General features: G+C 38.5%; 1 protein-coding gene across 5 annotated transcripts in view; it reads right to left on the reverse strand.

Annotated features, from left to right (window-relative positions):
* Palld (palladin, cytoskeletal associated protein) overlaps positions 1-16,633 on the reverse strand; it is a 316,862-nt gene continuing 300,229 nt past the window's right edge. For all 5 annotated transcript variants that reach the window (XM_090354212.1, XM_090354211.1, XM_090354210.1 and 2 more), the window contains 6 exons: positions 10,718-10,812; positions 10,241-10,373; positions 6,553-6,760; positions 3,781-3,946; positions 3,115-3,248; positions 1-2,197 (listed from right to left, as the gene is read on the reverse strand). In XM_090354212.1, the coding sequence (XP_090210338.1) occupies positions 2,025-2,197; positions 3,115-3,248; positions 3,781-3,946; positions 6,553-6,760; positions 10,241-10,373; positions 10,718-10,812 (909 nt within the window). In that variant the 3' untranslated portion in view covers positions 1-2,024. The remainder of the gene's footprint in view (positions 2,198-3,114; positions 3,249-3,780; positions 3,947-6,552; positions 6,761-10,240; positions 10,374-10,717; positions 10,813-16,633) is intronic.

Below are 16,633 nucleotides of genomic sequence, written 5' to 3' on the forward strand. Positions count from 1 at the left end.
TCTCTTGAAAGAGTTTTGCTAATTTATTACAGTAACAATAGAAAATGAAAACAACTTGATCTTTTGCTTCACAAAGTTGCAACTATTTTTTGTTAAATATTTATTGATGTTAAATCCACATTACACCAGCACAACAATCCAAAGTAGTACGACAGCACTTTTTTTTAATATAAATACAACATAAAAGGTGGCAAAGTAATACTAGTTAATCCCCAACCCAACAAATTAGCCAAAAAAAGTCACATTCAGATAAATTTGGCAAGTAAGATATGACATAGAAGTCATAATTCTATAATATAGCTAAGTCCATGAGATTCTATGGTATCTCAGATTCTATGTTAGCAATGCATGTAACTGTGGTCAAAGAAACTTGTACCACACTGTATAGAAAATCTGCCACCCTGTGCTCAAGTCTATTTATCACTTAAAACTCGGTTGGTGTTCTTAAAAAGAAATACAAAGCTGTACATGTGAAGCCATAATACAAAATATATGGGGTGGTTATAGTTATAAAATTATTTAAAAAATACTACATAAGAACTGAATAACTGAGCTAAGAAAGTTCAACACTTATAAATAATGAAAGATATATATGTGTTTTGCATAAGGAATACAGTGTTTTTCTTTTCATAGCAAAGTACCATTAAGGCCTCATGTTTTAGGCAGCTGGCCAAATTATTTCTTTCTTAAAGAGTTTTATTGCTTCCGACTTAAAACCATCAAGTCTGGTCAGAATCAAACTCAGTCTAAGCTGATGAATCATATGCATTCAAAAAAGCAGAGATGCCTTAAAAAAACTACCCAGAACCCAGCCCCTTCGTAAGGCAAGGTTTCAGAGAAGCAGAGAAGCAAAGTCCTAATTTCCTCTTAGTGCCAATGGAAAAAAAATATAGCACCAACCTGTTTCTGTCTCTCTTTAGGTGTCCATTTCCCTCAAGTAGACTACAGGCAGCTCCCACTATTGCCCCTCTTACAGACTCAGTCCATTTTCAACTTGCTCTACTTATCTCAAATCCTTAACAACTACCCACATTTCTAGTGCACTGTCCTGTGTGCCATATCTCCAGCTCACTCTAGATTCCTTGACCTTTGCATGGCAGTGTTTTTTTTCTTTATTTCTATGTTGTGGTTAATTTTGGAGAAAACCAAAGTAAATCTTGGCCTCTGCCATGTCTCCTGTCCTTTCTACTTTTCTTCAATGGCTACAGTGTAATTGTGCTGGCAGCATTCCCTTCAGCTCCTTCTGACTCCTTCCAAACCCTCATCGCCACCAAATACTATGCAACTTGGTCATTTAAGTGGTCCTGATGCCTGTTGTGGAATGGACTGTAAAACATTTCTGCACTATTCAGAATACTTTATATTATTATTTAAATTAGCTTTTGAATATGGATTGTAAATATGCTTCCTACCAAGGCAGCAAAAAAAGAAAATACTACACAAAAGAGGTTAAGAACTAAGGTAATTAACCTTGTTAGAAAACTTATGGTATTAGTAATATTGAAGGCAAAAGTTATTCTTTCTTACGACTGAATAGAAAATAGTTTGCAAAGGCAAGGCATTTATTGGATTTCTCTGGCAGTTCCTCTTCTTTGTGCACTCTAATGTATTGCACTTGCTTCACTCCAGCTGTCTGAAGTCCCTGCACTGTAGAGTTATTGTTGCATCCCCTTAAACTTTGTATCCTACCCTGCAACATAGCACCCATAGCTTGTGTTGAAAGGCACTTGTAGATAATATAACCCATGGCTATCTTGGAAAAACTGATTTCCTTTAGCATTTTGGCGTTTCAGACCACTTGAATCACAGCAATTCCAAATGTTTTGAGCTGGACAAAATATGTGACTTTTTCTGTGCAATGTGTACATTTCTTATAAGCATCATCTATTTAAACTATCAAGTAAGAAAAGATATTGGTGTTTTAAAAAATTTCTTATAAGTCAATTTTACTTAATGTGACAGGACTGTGTTGGTCAAAGCAATGGCTGTTGGGCGTTTCAGCTTTCACAAGCAGACCGGTCTTCTTACAGGTCTTCACTTTCTACCAAGCCAGAATTCAGTGTCAGGTGAGATGGGCTAGCTTCCGGCTGGAAGGCGGCTTTGATGTCTAGCCCCTGGTCCGAAAGTGCTGCATAACGACTGGCTGAGGGCCGTACTTTTTTTGGCTTGGTGGTCTGTGGCTGTTGGTGCCACTGGGCTGCAAAGGAAAAGAACAGATTTAAGATCTTTGACAGAGAAATACTTGGAAAGGCCCAAGATGTTTCAAATACACAGACTTTTTTTTGATATATAGTAGGAACATCAGTTTTCACAAAATTTAGGAATTTTTTTTTTTTTGTACTAGGGCCTGAATTTAGGGCCTGGTCAGAACTTTAGAGAACTATTTCTTTATTTTTGTTAAGAAGAGGTCTAAGTTGAAAATAGTTTTCAGACTTTTTCTAGTAGTTTTCTTATGTCAGTGAATAACATATGTTACTCTTACCAGTCTATAAAGTCAGTAGGAATAGTTTCCTTTTTGTAACTTAGGATGCATGTACACAAATACGCATACCCAAACACAAATCTATTGCCAAGCTGCTGAAGATGTATGAATAAGAAAAGCGCTGAGCCACAAAAATATGCATTCCAGCATCAATGGAGCACAAGCTTAGAGTACATTAGGACACTGAGCATGAGGATAATATAAGGAGAAAATGTTAAAAAAAAAAAAAAACAGTCACTGGCAAAACACAGGATTCAGAAAAGGTGAAAAACATTTATGCCTATGTCTACTGTTCAGTCCTAAGGCATTAGGAAGCCACAACTGACTAGCCAATGTCAGAGAAATCAACATGCATATCTTGCTAATAATTCAGAGTTCCTGAATGATACTTGGGTATGTTCTCCTGGTAGGGTTGCACTATTAATGGCGAGAAACTATAAACAGAAAGAAAAAGAACATTATGAATGTTTTTTGGCAAATACAATTGTATAGTTATTTATAAAATAAAAGAGATGATATAGCTTGCATATATCTTTAAAATTCTATAGTTGTTTATAAGAGTAACATGCTTTATTGTCCAGTTGTATGATGTTTCATAATTGGGCGAGTCAATGCAGCAAGCGCACACTCACTGTAAACATCCAGCCTGGCAGTACAGGACACAATCCCTGCTTCATTCTTGGCTGAGACAGTGTACCATCCAGCGTCTTCTTTTGTGGCTCCCTGAATGAGCAGGCAGATGTAGCCGTGATAATCCTGGTGCATGCTGGAGAAAAGGATAAAGCCATTAGGGCTCTAAATTTTTAAAAAGTGGCTTTAGACATGAAGCATCATTTTTAATTGGGTCATTAGAAACAGAATTGTGCGAGTAGCAGGCAGATGATAGGGCCATACTTATTCAAGAGAGGCTGCTTGCCCATTAAAGTTAATGGGAGAGAAGAGGAACCATGGAGAGGTTTAATAAATAAATCTGCACACTGATTTCTAGTGGATGACCTGTCTTTACAGAAGCTACCACAGCTTTTCTTTTCTTTCTTTTTTTTTTGAAAGAGCTTTTCTTTTTGATAGAAATACTTAACACTATCAGGTTGAGTCAGAATGTGCTTTATTATCTATTAAATATAACTGCCTTCTAAAAGCTCAGTTCTACATTTGGGTAAAGAGATTTTTGTCTTTGATATACTAATAGCACGACTTTTGCACACCCATTCACATGCTGTACACCTTTCTTTTTGAACATCATTAGGATCCGCACAGTGTACCAGTTAGAAGCAAGATGGACACACTGTACCTCTTACCTTACTCGGTCAGTGCTGTGAGTGAGTGACTCGTTTTCTTTCTTCCAGAATATCTGTGGCAGCGGTACTCCTGCAATCCGACACTCTAGTCGCACCGGATAGCCATCAGCAACTCCTGTGTTTTGTAGCTTCTCAATAAACACAGGGGGTTTGTGTGCTTCTTTAGCTAAGAAAACACGAGATGGATTATCTACTAGTGATACACAAAAAGAGTATCACAAAGAATTTGCAAGCCTTTAGAAATATTGCTTGAAAAACTCTTATTCACTTCAGGTGGTAAGATTGTTCTGTCCATTTATTCTTTTACCAGGTAAAGGTTTGTATGCTTCATTCCACTCATTTATTTCCTCAATTAATTCAAGGCTGATAGGTCCACACAGTTCACTGGCTATCTGCTGTGCAGAATACCTGCCTGGCTGCAGATTTCGAAGTCACAGCCAGCACCTGCATATCATGCATACAACCTTTGTAACACTCCACCTAGTGATGGTTCTAGGAAGGACAAATATTTCTAGGACAGAGTTCGTTACTGCCACCCAAAGTATTTGCTTTGAAGATTTTGCAGGTTTGTCACTCTTGACTGAAGGAAGACATACCATAGGATTTTTTTTTTTCCCAGTCGTGGGGCTTGAGCTCAGGGCCTGAGCCCTGTCCCTGGACTTTCTCAAGGCTAGAGCTCTACCACTTGAGCCTCAGCACCACTTCTGGCTTTTTTCTATGTATGTGGTACCGAGGAATCGAACCTGGGTCTTCATGCATGCTAGGCAAGCACTCTACCACTAGGCCACACACTCGGCCCCATACCATAGGTTTTTTTAAAGCCCTTTGTTTAAATTTTGCTGCTTTGTGACCAATAAAATGCATACTGGACATTTAAATTTCAGTTTGTATTCTCTGAAAGAAACTATATAGACAGCTTTATTACCATCTTATTGGAAAGAAGCCATTAAAAAGGACAGTTTTTTTAACTTAGATCTGATTAATAACTTTATAATAGTGAATGTTATTGTCCAATGGGAAATTATTTTCTCATCTTAGTGGTGAAAGCTTCTCTTTTGAGCTACCAGCAATGCATTAACAATTAACAGCCACCTCAAAGAGGAAAAAAATTGTACCTGAGGTTTTTAAATGCCTAAGACTCTCTAAGAGAGTCTAATGTAGAGGGCTGTGTTTTTATTACGTTTTACATGACTGACCCAGGCTATTTGGGGCATTGAGAACTAAAACCTCAATTTATATTTTTGGGTTATAGTTTTGAAAGGAATAAAAAAGTCCTAACTCATCAATCAGAATAGCACATGTCACTTGAAGTACTGCTAAGCAGGGTACTGGGTATGTAAAGCTTCATACTTATTTTTATGATTTAATCCTTATAAGAATGCTGAGATACAATATAACTCCAATTTTGCACATGCATTTGCTGAAGGTAACATAGCTAGTAGACCTGCATAGTCTTGGAATAGGAGTTGATGGCAAATTCATGGTGCTCTGCTATCTGCTGATCAAGTGCTGGGGCTTGAGCTCAGGGCCTGAGCACTGTCCTTGGGCTTTCTCAAGGCTAGAGCTCTACCATTTGAGCCACAGTGCGATTTTCTGGATTTTTCTATGTATGTGGTACCAAGGAAGTGAACCCAGGTCTTCGTGCTTGCTAGGCAAGCATTCTACCACTAGGCCAAACTCCCAGCCTGAAACAGTTTTAGTTTTAAGTAAGAGGAGTGCATAAATGAATGAAGTTGGCAGGACCATAGAGTACTTTGCAACACACTTAAAAATGTGGCTGAAGTAGTATTCCAGTCTACACAAGATAGTGTGAAATCCATCTTGATTCCATTGATAGAATCATCTTTCAGGATTGTAGAGCCAAGGACGCTGGTTTTATTCTCACTGCAACTGTTTGTGAAAAAGTTCAGTGTTTGGAAGAACACTAAAGATCAACAGAGTTGTCTCTGTAGCTGACTAAATGAGGCCCCCTAATTATCATGGTCACTGTAAGGACTAACAGAGATAATGTATATGAAAAGTGTGCAAATAGAGGTATACCAAGTAAGTATGATGTTTTGACATGCCTCCTTTTAAGAAAGAGATAAGACAGAATCTTTCCTTAGGCATAATTTCTAAGCATGGCATAAACTTTTCCCTAAGTGTATTTTCCTTTTAGGCTCCTCAGAGGGTTTGGTTTCATATAAACACTTTTACAGAATTTACCAAGACTAAAATCAATTAGAAAGAAAACTTGACTTTAATTTGATTCTGATATTGGGACAATGTTATTTTAAAAATTTTCAAAGTACAAAAACATGAGAAGGGTTATCAATATACGAGAAGTAATGCACCTGCTACCTGACGAATGTAACTGTAACCCCTCTATACATTATCCTGACAATAAAATAAAAAAAATTCTGAAAGTACTGTTTAAAGCTAAGTCTGTACAATAACCTACGTGTAAGTATAATCTTCAGTTTTGGAGCTTTTGCTGTCTTTACCTATGGATTCCGGGGTGCCATTATGTATATATCGAAAGCCTGAAGGCCTCAAAAGCTGCCCAAATCCTATCCCTTCTTTAAAGGGCTATTGGAAATAAGGAAAGAGAAATAATAATGGTTGCACACTAGGAAAAAAATACAGATGTTAAGTTTGCAGCCTTCTAACATGTCCTCATATTTTGGTAGAAGCTTGATTGATATTCCATATTGTTGGATGATGAGGAATTCGTTTATGTGTATAATCTGACCTTCAGTGTGGCAACAGGAATGGATGCACAGAGGAGCTTACCAGCAACCACAAGCTCCAGGCTGAAAGAGTTCTGTCCTGCTCTGTTGGTGGCTATACACGTGTAGATGCCGGCATCTCGGGACGTGACTGGCTCTATAATCAGAGAGTGCACCCCATTCTCACGGACAAGCATCTTGTGAGCGCTGTCGGGGCGTACTGGCTTTCCATCTAGTTGCCAGCTTAAATCTGGGGTTGGCAAACCGCTGACCTATACCAGAAAGGAACTAAATGTAAATTTCTCCAATAATTAAACAGCAGAAATACTGATAGCTAAGAACTCAGCATAAAAACACGAGAGAGCTTTTAAAATATCAGCTTCTATTATTATTTGTGTATAACCTTCCCATGGTTTTCCTAAGTACTCATATGCATTCTGAACATTTACAAAACAAAGCAGAGATAAATGAACTGGAGATTTAAAAAAAAAAACTTTCTATCATCCTGGGATGATGTCAGCAGCAGGCTCTGCGCTCTGGAAAAAGAAAAGAGATGTCCAGCTATAATAACAACAACAAATGCTTAGCTGGCATATGAACATATAAAGGTCCTCATGGAGGAGTGACTATTGCTATGGAGACATTAGTTAATGTATCTATTAACACAGAGAGCTATTTTTATTTTATAATGCTTGACACTGAATAAAAACAATATGAAATTACCCAGCAAGCTATCTCAATAAATTAGCATCACAATGGAAACCTCATAAAATCTAAAGACCATGACAGTTGTGTTGACCAGAGATGAGACAAAAGGACATTTAATTGCTAATGACATGTTGTGCTATGGAGTGGAGGGGTGGGTAAACTACCATCTGCTAGTTTTTTTTTTTTTTTAAATAGTGTTGCCCTTGATCCTGAGTAGGAGAAAAGCTCTGTTAAAGAAGGCCTTTATACCTCTCTGTTCTCCAACTTTACTAGTGGGAAATTATATACAAAGGATGTCTGTTGGACTATGAAATCATTCCTTTGAAGAACTAGCTGTGCTCAGATCAGCCAGAGAATTCTCAAATTCCATTCCTGCTATGCGATGTTGGTTCCCATATATGTCACACACAAAAAATGAAGTACACTTAAATTGTGGACTAAAAGGATAAAATTCTGGCAACAAAAATAGACAGTGGCTCCTTGGATGGCTGGGCTGTCTGCATGCTGCACTCCTGGCTCTCCACACACACTGCTTTTCCTGTGTGTGGGCCACTAGAAGTGGAAGGACAGGCAACACCACTTCTGGTTGGGGGGGTGGGGGTCTAGACCTTTCCCAAGTCTAGGGCACTGCAGTTCCTAATTTACTAGGTTAGGTCCTGCATAAGCAGGACCAGTACTGACAGAGGCCACAGTGTTTTTATTGGGATGGCCCAAGACACTGTAAACTTTCAAACCATCAAATGGCCATGGACCCATTCCATTGGACTTTATGTTCAGGCAAAAGGAAGATGTCTGATCCTTCTAGTCATGGATAAAACATCATTTCAGGAGCTGAAGGCCCACATAAGCCAGTCACAATTTGTCACACATGGACATACAGGAGGGAGAGGAGCAGACTTGCCACCAGAGGAGTTAGAAGAGTTAATTTCCCTCAGATTAAGTATCAAGTGAATAATAGTGTCTATTAACTTTCAAGCATACCATTTATTATTTGTTACTTATTTTGCCAGTACTGTGGTTTGAACTCAGGGTTACGTTTATCACTTAGCTTCCTCACGCATGGTTGGCACTTTATCCCTGAAGCCACCAGTATGGTATTTTGTTGGTTAACTGAAGATGGAACCTTGAGGATTTTTCTGCCTGGCTGGTTTCGATCTTGCATTCTCCCAAGTCTCAGCCTCTTAAGCAGCTCAGATTACAGATCTGAGCCACCCGCACTCAGGTATATAATACATTATCATTAATTGTAGTTACCACATTGTAGCATAGATTTCTTGAGCATAAACTAACTGAAATTTTGTATCTCTGACCAATATCTGGCCAATCTGCTCACTGCATTCATTCTGCTCTCTGAGTTGAACATTTTTTATTCTCTATATAGGTAAAGACTTGCAGTATACCTACGTTATTTCACTTACCATAAAGTTCTCCAGGTTCATCTAAATTGTATACATGACAGATTTTCCTTTACTATAAGGGTTGAATAGCCATTTGCAGATTTAAAATAATTCATTTTTTTTTGCCAATTCTGGGACTTGAACTCAGGGCCTTAGCACTGTCCTTGGGCTTTCTCAAAGCTAGAGTTCTACTACTTGAGCCATAGCATCACTTACGGCTTTTTCTAGGTTTGTGGTACTGAGGAATTGAACCCAGCTCTTCGTGCATGCTAGGCAAGCACTCTACCACTAGGCCAAATTACCGGCTCCAGTAATTTACATTTTGAAAGGCATAATTTATCTGTTGATAAACACTTGGGTTGATTCCGTATATTAGCTGTAATGCTGTTGTGAACAGGAGGATTAAAATGTCTCCTAACACACTAATTTCATTACATTTGGATATATATTATTGTGGGATCCTTTAGTGCTCCTAATATATGAACTTGAGAATGTACGGATTTACTAAATTTTTTTTTTTTTTTGGTCATTCGTGGGGCTTGAGCCACAACCTGGGCCCAGATGCTGTCCCTGTGCTTTTCAGCTCAAGGCTAGCGCTCTACCACTTGAGTCACAGTGCCACTGCCCGTTTTCTAGTGGTTAATTGGAGGTAAGTCTCACCGGCTTTTGTGCTTCTACTGGCTTTGAACCGTGATCCTCAGATCTCAGCCTCCTGAGTAGCTAGGATGACAGGTGTGAGCCACCCATGCCTCACTGAGTTTACTTTTAAAAATGAAGTAAATGTATATACTGAACTTCAACTTGTATTTTTATACTGTAAAATGAATTTTGTTGGAAAATAAGATATTTTTAAGAATAGTTTTTTTCTGCATATTTCTAGAAACCCAGATTTACAATCCCATAGAGGACCAGCAGAGGGAGCCCAAATGTTTTTTTAGAGAAATGACCCATTTTTTAAGAACAGAACTTTAAAATCAGTTAAAAACAAAGCAAAACAAACAAACAAACAAAAACCCCACCCAAAACCAAGGGAAGTAAAATATTTCACAGCAATGGTTCTTAAACACTTTGGCCTTATGTTATCTTGAGGAATTGATGGAAATTATAATACATAAAATTTTGTATATAACTTCAGAGTTTACACATGGGCTGCTCTTTTCCTGCCCCGCCCCCAAAAAATAGATGAAAGAAGAATGTTGCTCTTCTTTTAGAATTAGAAAATAGGACTAAAGAGTCAATACAATGACACATCATTTTATATTGAAGATATAGTGAGGGTCATTTAATAAATTGATCACAAAATGATTAGAACACATTCAAAACATTTCTTCAACAAAGTGAAAAAAAGGACAAATAAAACTCAGTGACTTCTAGAATATTGTTCATAGGCTTCAGGGTAAAGAACATTCCATATAGTTAAAAATAAAGAAAAAGCATGACTTAAAAAAAGCTGCACATAAACTTTGAACACATTTCACTCCTTGAGTTATGTTTTATGTATGTGTTACCGAGGAACTGAACCCAGGGCTTCATGCATGCTAGGCAAGCACTCTACCACTAAGCCACACATACATCACATACGTCACATAATGTCCCTAACAAGAACTTTAGAGCAATGGCAGTAATTTTGAGGCAATGCAATCTTACTTTGCAGTCCATTCTGCAGAGTTTCCCTTCTTGAACAGTCAGATCTCCAGGAGCTTGCAGGAAGTGCGGTCTGAAGAATCGTTCCTGGATTGGTTCGTTTTCATCTCCACTGTCCCGTGATCTAGAGCGAGGCCTTAAGGCAAGATACACAATGGTAGATAAGTTGATAGTAATTATTTCCACGTTTTTCTCATCTGTAAGGTGCCACATTTTAATTTCTTCAGGAATAAAATATGACCTTGCTTAAATTAATGACGGTGTATGTGAAGAGTCATGGCACAGATTGGCAAATGTTTGTTCTCTCCCCCTTTCTGAATTGCAAAGGGGTATAATAATTGTACCACAGGCTGAGTTTGTATTAATAATCTATCCTCCAGTTATGTTCACCTTCATGGGCATACCATGATTTTTGTAATACAAATTGATAGCACTAAATTGCTAACTGGTAACACCCATGGGAAGGGATATGGGAAATACCTTCTGACATGAGGATGCCCCGAGGGCGAGCGCGGACTGCGACCTCTTTGATTGACAGCTTGCACCATTAGCCGTCCAGTGCAGCTGATGCGACCCTGTCAAACACATCAGGAAAAAACATTATCTGCTGTGCAAAAATCACTGACTACTAAGCAGCGTTACAGCTATGGAGGATTGTTCTATACGAGAGTATTTCATAACAAGTCAGTGTGCTCCACCCTGTCAGAAAAAGTTCTCTGGCCTAAGTGTGTCTCAATAAAACTTTATTTAAAGAACACGGGTGACAAAGTCTGTCTGAATATGAAGTAAACTCTGCTGCTTTATCTAGGATGGTTCTGAAAGTGATGTCTTCCCTCACTGGGAACTGTCATCTGCTAAAGAGGTGTGCCTGACATATCAGCAGCAAGGTGTGACTTTCTGTTGGTGGCTCTAATTTCATGCTCTACTCTCTACTGGAAGTGGGACATTCAGAATAAAAGCTAGATGATTCCTGTTTTCGGTCAGATCTTCTTAGGACTATACTAATTAACTATTAGTACTTTGCCTTCCCAAAATCATGTTCTAAGTAAGGGATTCTGCATGACAAAATGAATATTATATAAGATATGTAATAGCAAGCATTCATGAATAAATGACACTAGTCTCATAAAGTGAACAAAACCAGAACCAACTAAACTATGTGAATCAGGTAATAGAGCCTAGTTGTATTTAGTGAAAAGTTGTATTTGATCTCTTAACATGGATGATTGGGAGTTTTTGTAAGGGCCATTCTATCAATAGACAAATAGAATAGGGGACTCAGATGCCATAAGTTATCCCTGACAGTTTGGCTTTCTGTTTCAGCTCTCTCTCTTAACTTTTCCCCCTTTAATGGTGGAGACAGCAGAACACACAATTGTCTCCTGTACTTTCTCCTCTCCTCTTCCAGCACATTGAGCAGATGTATTTCTAAACTCTGTTGCTAGCTGAGAGATAACGAGACAAAATGAGAAGCAAGTGCATAGCTAATAATGAGACTGAATTATAGCTCAGCTCAAAGGAGCACATATATTCAACACAAAACCCTACCACTGTTTTCCATTTTCACAGGTGACTGGAGCAGGAATGCCCTGTGTGATCTGAAGAATTGTTTCCCACCTCAGTGTGGGCTGATAGGTGGCCACTCATCTCAAAAGCCCATAGTAGGATTTAGTGAGGGGAAAGAATACAGGTTGCATTAATTCACAAAGGCCATACTTCTCCAGGAGTATAATTACCCAAGACAGAGACACATGAGGACAGGACACAGGCCAGAGAAGAGTTTGGAATCCCTAAGTAGAAAGAGGTGGGATGGAAGAAGCAGACATGACTAATCAAGTATCATCAGATAGGTGACACCATTTTCAATACTTGCTACTGGGGTCACAGAACAAGATCTTTCCTGAAAAGTTCCCAGGAAATGTAAGGTAACATTATGAGGGAGAATTATTTCCAGAAAATTATTATTATTATATTATTATTATTACTACTACTACCAGTCTGGGGGCTTGAACTTAGGGCCTAGGCACTGTCCTTGGACACCTTTTGCTCAAGGTTAGCTCTCTTATCACTTGAGCCACAGTGCCACTCTGGCTTTTTCTGTGTATGTGGTACTAAGGAATCGAACCTAAGGCTTTGTGTATGCTAGGTGAGCATTCAACCACTAGGCCATTCTCCGGGCCCCCAGAAAATTATCTGAAACCCTTGCCACCTGATACTATTCTATCATGCTGTGCTCTTGGCAAACGCTTAAGATTCACCAAACTAGCTGGGAAATGGAAAATTAAGTCATCAAACTCTCCAGATCTCTTAAGTGCTGCAGAAGACCCTCAATATAAAATATGACACTGCTGTTATTATACTGGATGTCCTATCAAATTAACACATAAACCCATGATTTGCTTTTGAGATTGAGGGCAAGGAAGTATATGTTTAGTTTTATAAAAACAGCTTCATCTGTGCAGATGTGAGATGAGGTTTCTTTACTACCTGCTCTGCTTATTAACACAAAACATAGAGTCGGATTTATCCAACCTTCCTTGTCATATGGAACTCAGAGGATACACAAGAGAAGTTAGTATTAATGAGTCACGTATTGGTTGCAAAAATATATAAGGTAGGTAAAATTCATACTTCAATCTTGAATTTGAATAAGCAGATATGAGTTGTTAAAAATGAACTTGGTTTTGCCATTTTCTCATATATGTAAATACATATATAAATAGATAGATATCATATGTGTATAGAAGATCTTATAAATAGCAAATAGTATGTAAACAATCATTACTAACTTCATGGTACTGTGTTACCATGTGTAGGAGACATTGCATGTATATGGGTATGCATCAAGATGATTTTTTGGGGCCCCAGCCTAGACTTGGCTAATTGCAATAAGTTTTTTCAAATGCATACACTTAACTGGGGTATACTCTTACCTGATGAAAAAATCTACTTTATTTATTTATTTTTGACAGTTCTGGGGCTTGAACTCAAGCCCTGAGCGCCATCCTTGAGCTTTCTCAAGGCTAGAGGTCTACCACTTGAGCCACAGCACCATTTCCAGCTTTTTCTATGTATGTGGTACTAAGGAATCGAACTGGGGTCTTTGTGTATGGTAGGCAAGCACTCTACCACTAGGCCAAACTCCCGGCTCCTCTACTTATTTTAACCAATGTCTCCTCTTCCTTTCAGTGTTCCTTGTGTCTTTTCTTTTAGACCCAGGGTCTCCCTATGAAGTACAGACTGGTTTGAATCTCATGATCCTCCTGTACTGGGAATGTGCTGGGTTTACATGCACACACCACCACTCTCAGCTCTCCCTGTGTTCTCTAATATTGGGATGAGCCTCAGACTCCTTCATATGACCATTGTCATTCTATTCACACTGCCCACGTGTTTAAATTACTCTGTTCCTTACAGTTGAATGATTTCAGGCAGGCCACGTAACCTCCCTAGCTTGTAGCATAGGTCCATAGAGTGAATACTTCAGTATTCATGATGTTTTAAATGAGTAAGAGATGTAGAAAGCATTTGATGTTGTGTGCACAGCACACAAATGCTCCTCGAAATGTTTAAATGCTGTACTGCTGAATATAGATTCAGTTATAATAACAACCAGATGACTAAGTAAGGAATTCTGCACAATTATTTTTTTCCTGCATATGTAATGCTCTCAGCTCAGAAGGTGGAATTTGTAGATTATCATTTGTACTCTTTGTGTGTCTACACCAGCCTTCACTTGGGCATATTAGAAGGGAGGGCATACAGGCGCCAGTGCCTCACTCCAGTTATGCCAGCTACTCAGGAGGCTGAGGTCTTACGATTGTAGTTCAAAGTCAGTTTATGCAGGAAAGCCCAAGAGACTCTTATCTCCAGTTATCCCCCCACAACAACAAAACAACAGCAACAACAACAAAATCAAACTGGAAGTGGACTGTGGCTCAAAGTGGTAGAGTGCTAGCCTTGAGTGGAAAAAGCTCAGGGACAGTGTTCAGGCCTCCTGAGCTCAAGCTCCATGATTTAAAAACAAACAAATGGGGACTCTAGGTACTAATTTGACAAATATAAAGGTGTTGACTTAATGTATTGGTAACTAATATGCAATCAAGAGCATCTCAGAAGGTTTTGAAACTTAGAAGTTACATAATTTTGGCATTACTCTTTGAAAAACAAAATACATAAGCTAAAAGATGGTGCCAGTGTGCGTTCATAGAGAGTTTGGGTTTTATAGCCTGAGCTTAATGAGGAGAATGTCCGTGCAGTATTACATTGGGTAGAGGGAATCACACACCCGCTGAGCCTAGCAGGCATCAGAAGTGGCAGGCTGTGTGTGGTGCACATTCAGTGCTGTTGTCCTTGCTTTTCAAGTTCTTATTTCTGTCTGCTTTATTAACTCACAACGACACAATGGAAGGGAAGCTCGAAATAAGCCAGGAAACATAATGCTAAAACAAAACAATCAACAGACTGTTTTACATTTGAGATTTAACTGAGCTCTGTTACTTTTCTATTCTGAACAGATCAGCAGTGTAAAGCTATAGTACAAATAAGTTTGAATTGCTACAGCGTTTCTATATTAAGCATCCAGCTTGTAAAGATTATTTGATGTTTCATACAAGGCCAACTATTTACATAATGGGAACAGGACATTTATAGTCATGGTTTATGAATTTCACTTGTGGCAACAGGTCTTTATAAAAAGCTTGCCACTTGTATACATAATGCAATCTGAAGAAATAGCAAACTGAAAAACAGCCCTTCCAAAATCCTAATACAATATGAAGTAACTTAGCAACAAAGCAAAACAAAGTAAAACATTCATGTTTAGATTCAGTGGTGTCTTAAAGATAGGATTAGAGTTTAAAATAAATTGTTTTTGTGATCCTCATTTTGGCCTTAGCTTTGGTGAAATGCTGTACAATCACTCATCATGTTGCTAAACTTTGGGATGACTTTGGTCTCTAATGAGTTTCTGGAATTGTGCACATGGAGTGTGATTGAGGCACAGTCCAGTGTGGACTTGAAGCTGTGTTCTCTCTGTACAGGAATTTGGAGGCAGACAAGAGTATCCAGTGTGTTTCTTACTCCCTAAAGCTTGGCCACGTGGAAAAATGTCATAGTCTATAAACTATTCTCCTGAATAATAGTAGTTCTCCTCAGTTCTCACCCTTCCCTTGACTATTTTTGTAATTATTTTCCATGGCTCAGGACAGCCTTGCCTCTCTGTTTCATTAAAACACTAATTTTTCTCCTTTCTCTTTTCCACATCTTTTGGTCATTTTACATCTTATAGGATACAATAGGTTAGTTGTCGCTTTTTCAAACCCAAATATTTTAAGCACTGAAAAAAGTCAGAGTATCAAGGAAATGGAGTCGTTCTCCCCTCCCCCCCATCAACTACATTTTATACTTTGGGAATGAGTATGGCTTGAGAAGTTTTTACTTTGATGTCTTTGTACCTACTTATGAAATTTTCCTTTTAAATTATGCTTTGATTTGCAAATAAGACTAACAAGACACTTTGTACATAGAATAACAGATGTTAGGTTGTCATTACAGCAGGATTAAGCATGTCCATATAAGCATTTCTATAGATACAAGGGATAATTTTCATGCCAAGGATTATGTAGAAATATGGCCTGTGACTTGTGTTGGTTTCGATCCCACTTTCTTTTCTGAGTGAATAATCCACTTCTTTCTAGCGTGTAGACAACAACTCAACAAACCTACATCTAAGACACGTCGACATGCATATACTATGTCCTGAAGTAGTACTACATATATGTATTACATATAAAAGAAGTTTATCTCTTTGAATCAATACGTAGAATTTGAATCACTCAGAATCATCAAAAATTTGGACAACTTTTACCCAGTGGCGTACGTAGGGAAATTCTCTCCCTGCAGGGTGAGTGGGGGATATTCATCTGTATCATCTGAGTTCTTCATGTTTCCCTATAGGACTTCCTCAGACAATCTATAAAATTTCTCCTCTTTTCCACTGTCAGTGGCTCCCGCCTGTAATCCAAGCTACTCAGAAGGCTGAGATTCTCTGAGGATCATGGTTCAAAGAAGTCGGGAGAATCTTATTTCCAATTAACCACCAGAAAACTGAAGGTGGCGCTGTGGCTCAACATGGTACATTAGCTTTGAGCTGAAAAGCTCAGGGATAGTACCCAGGCCCAGAGGTGAAGCCCACAACTGAAGAAAAATAATCTCCTTTTATCGGTCTTTGGTAATCTAGATGGAGACTCTTTGCCACACCTCTGAGCTATAATACTGAGTGTATTTGGAATTTAGAATTCTAGGCATGGGGAACTGGTATGTTTTAAACAATCTGGTAGACTCTGTGCTATTATAATAATTACCTTTGCTTACCTCACTGGCAGCTGGGAGGGA

The sequence above is a fragment of the Megascapheus bottae genome, chromosome 20 (assembly GCF_031878675.1).
Source record: "Megascapheus bottae isolate mThoBot1 chromosome 20, mThoBot2.hap1, whole genome shotgun sequence".
Classification (NCBI taxonomy): domain Eukaryota; kingdom Metazoa; phylum Chordata; class Mammalia; order Rodentia; family Geomyidae; genus Megascapheus; species Megascapheus bottae.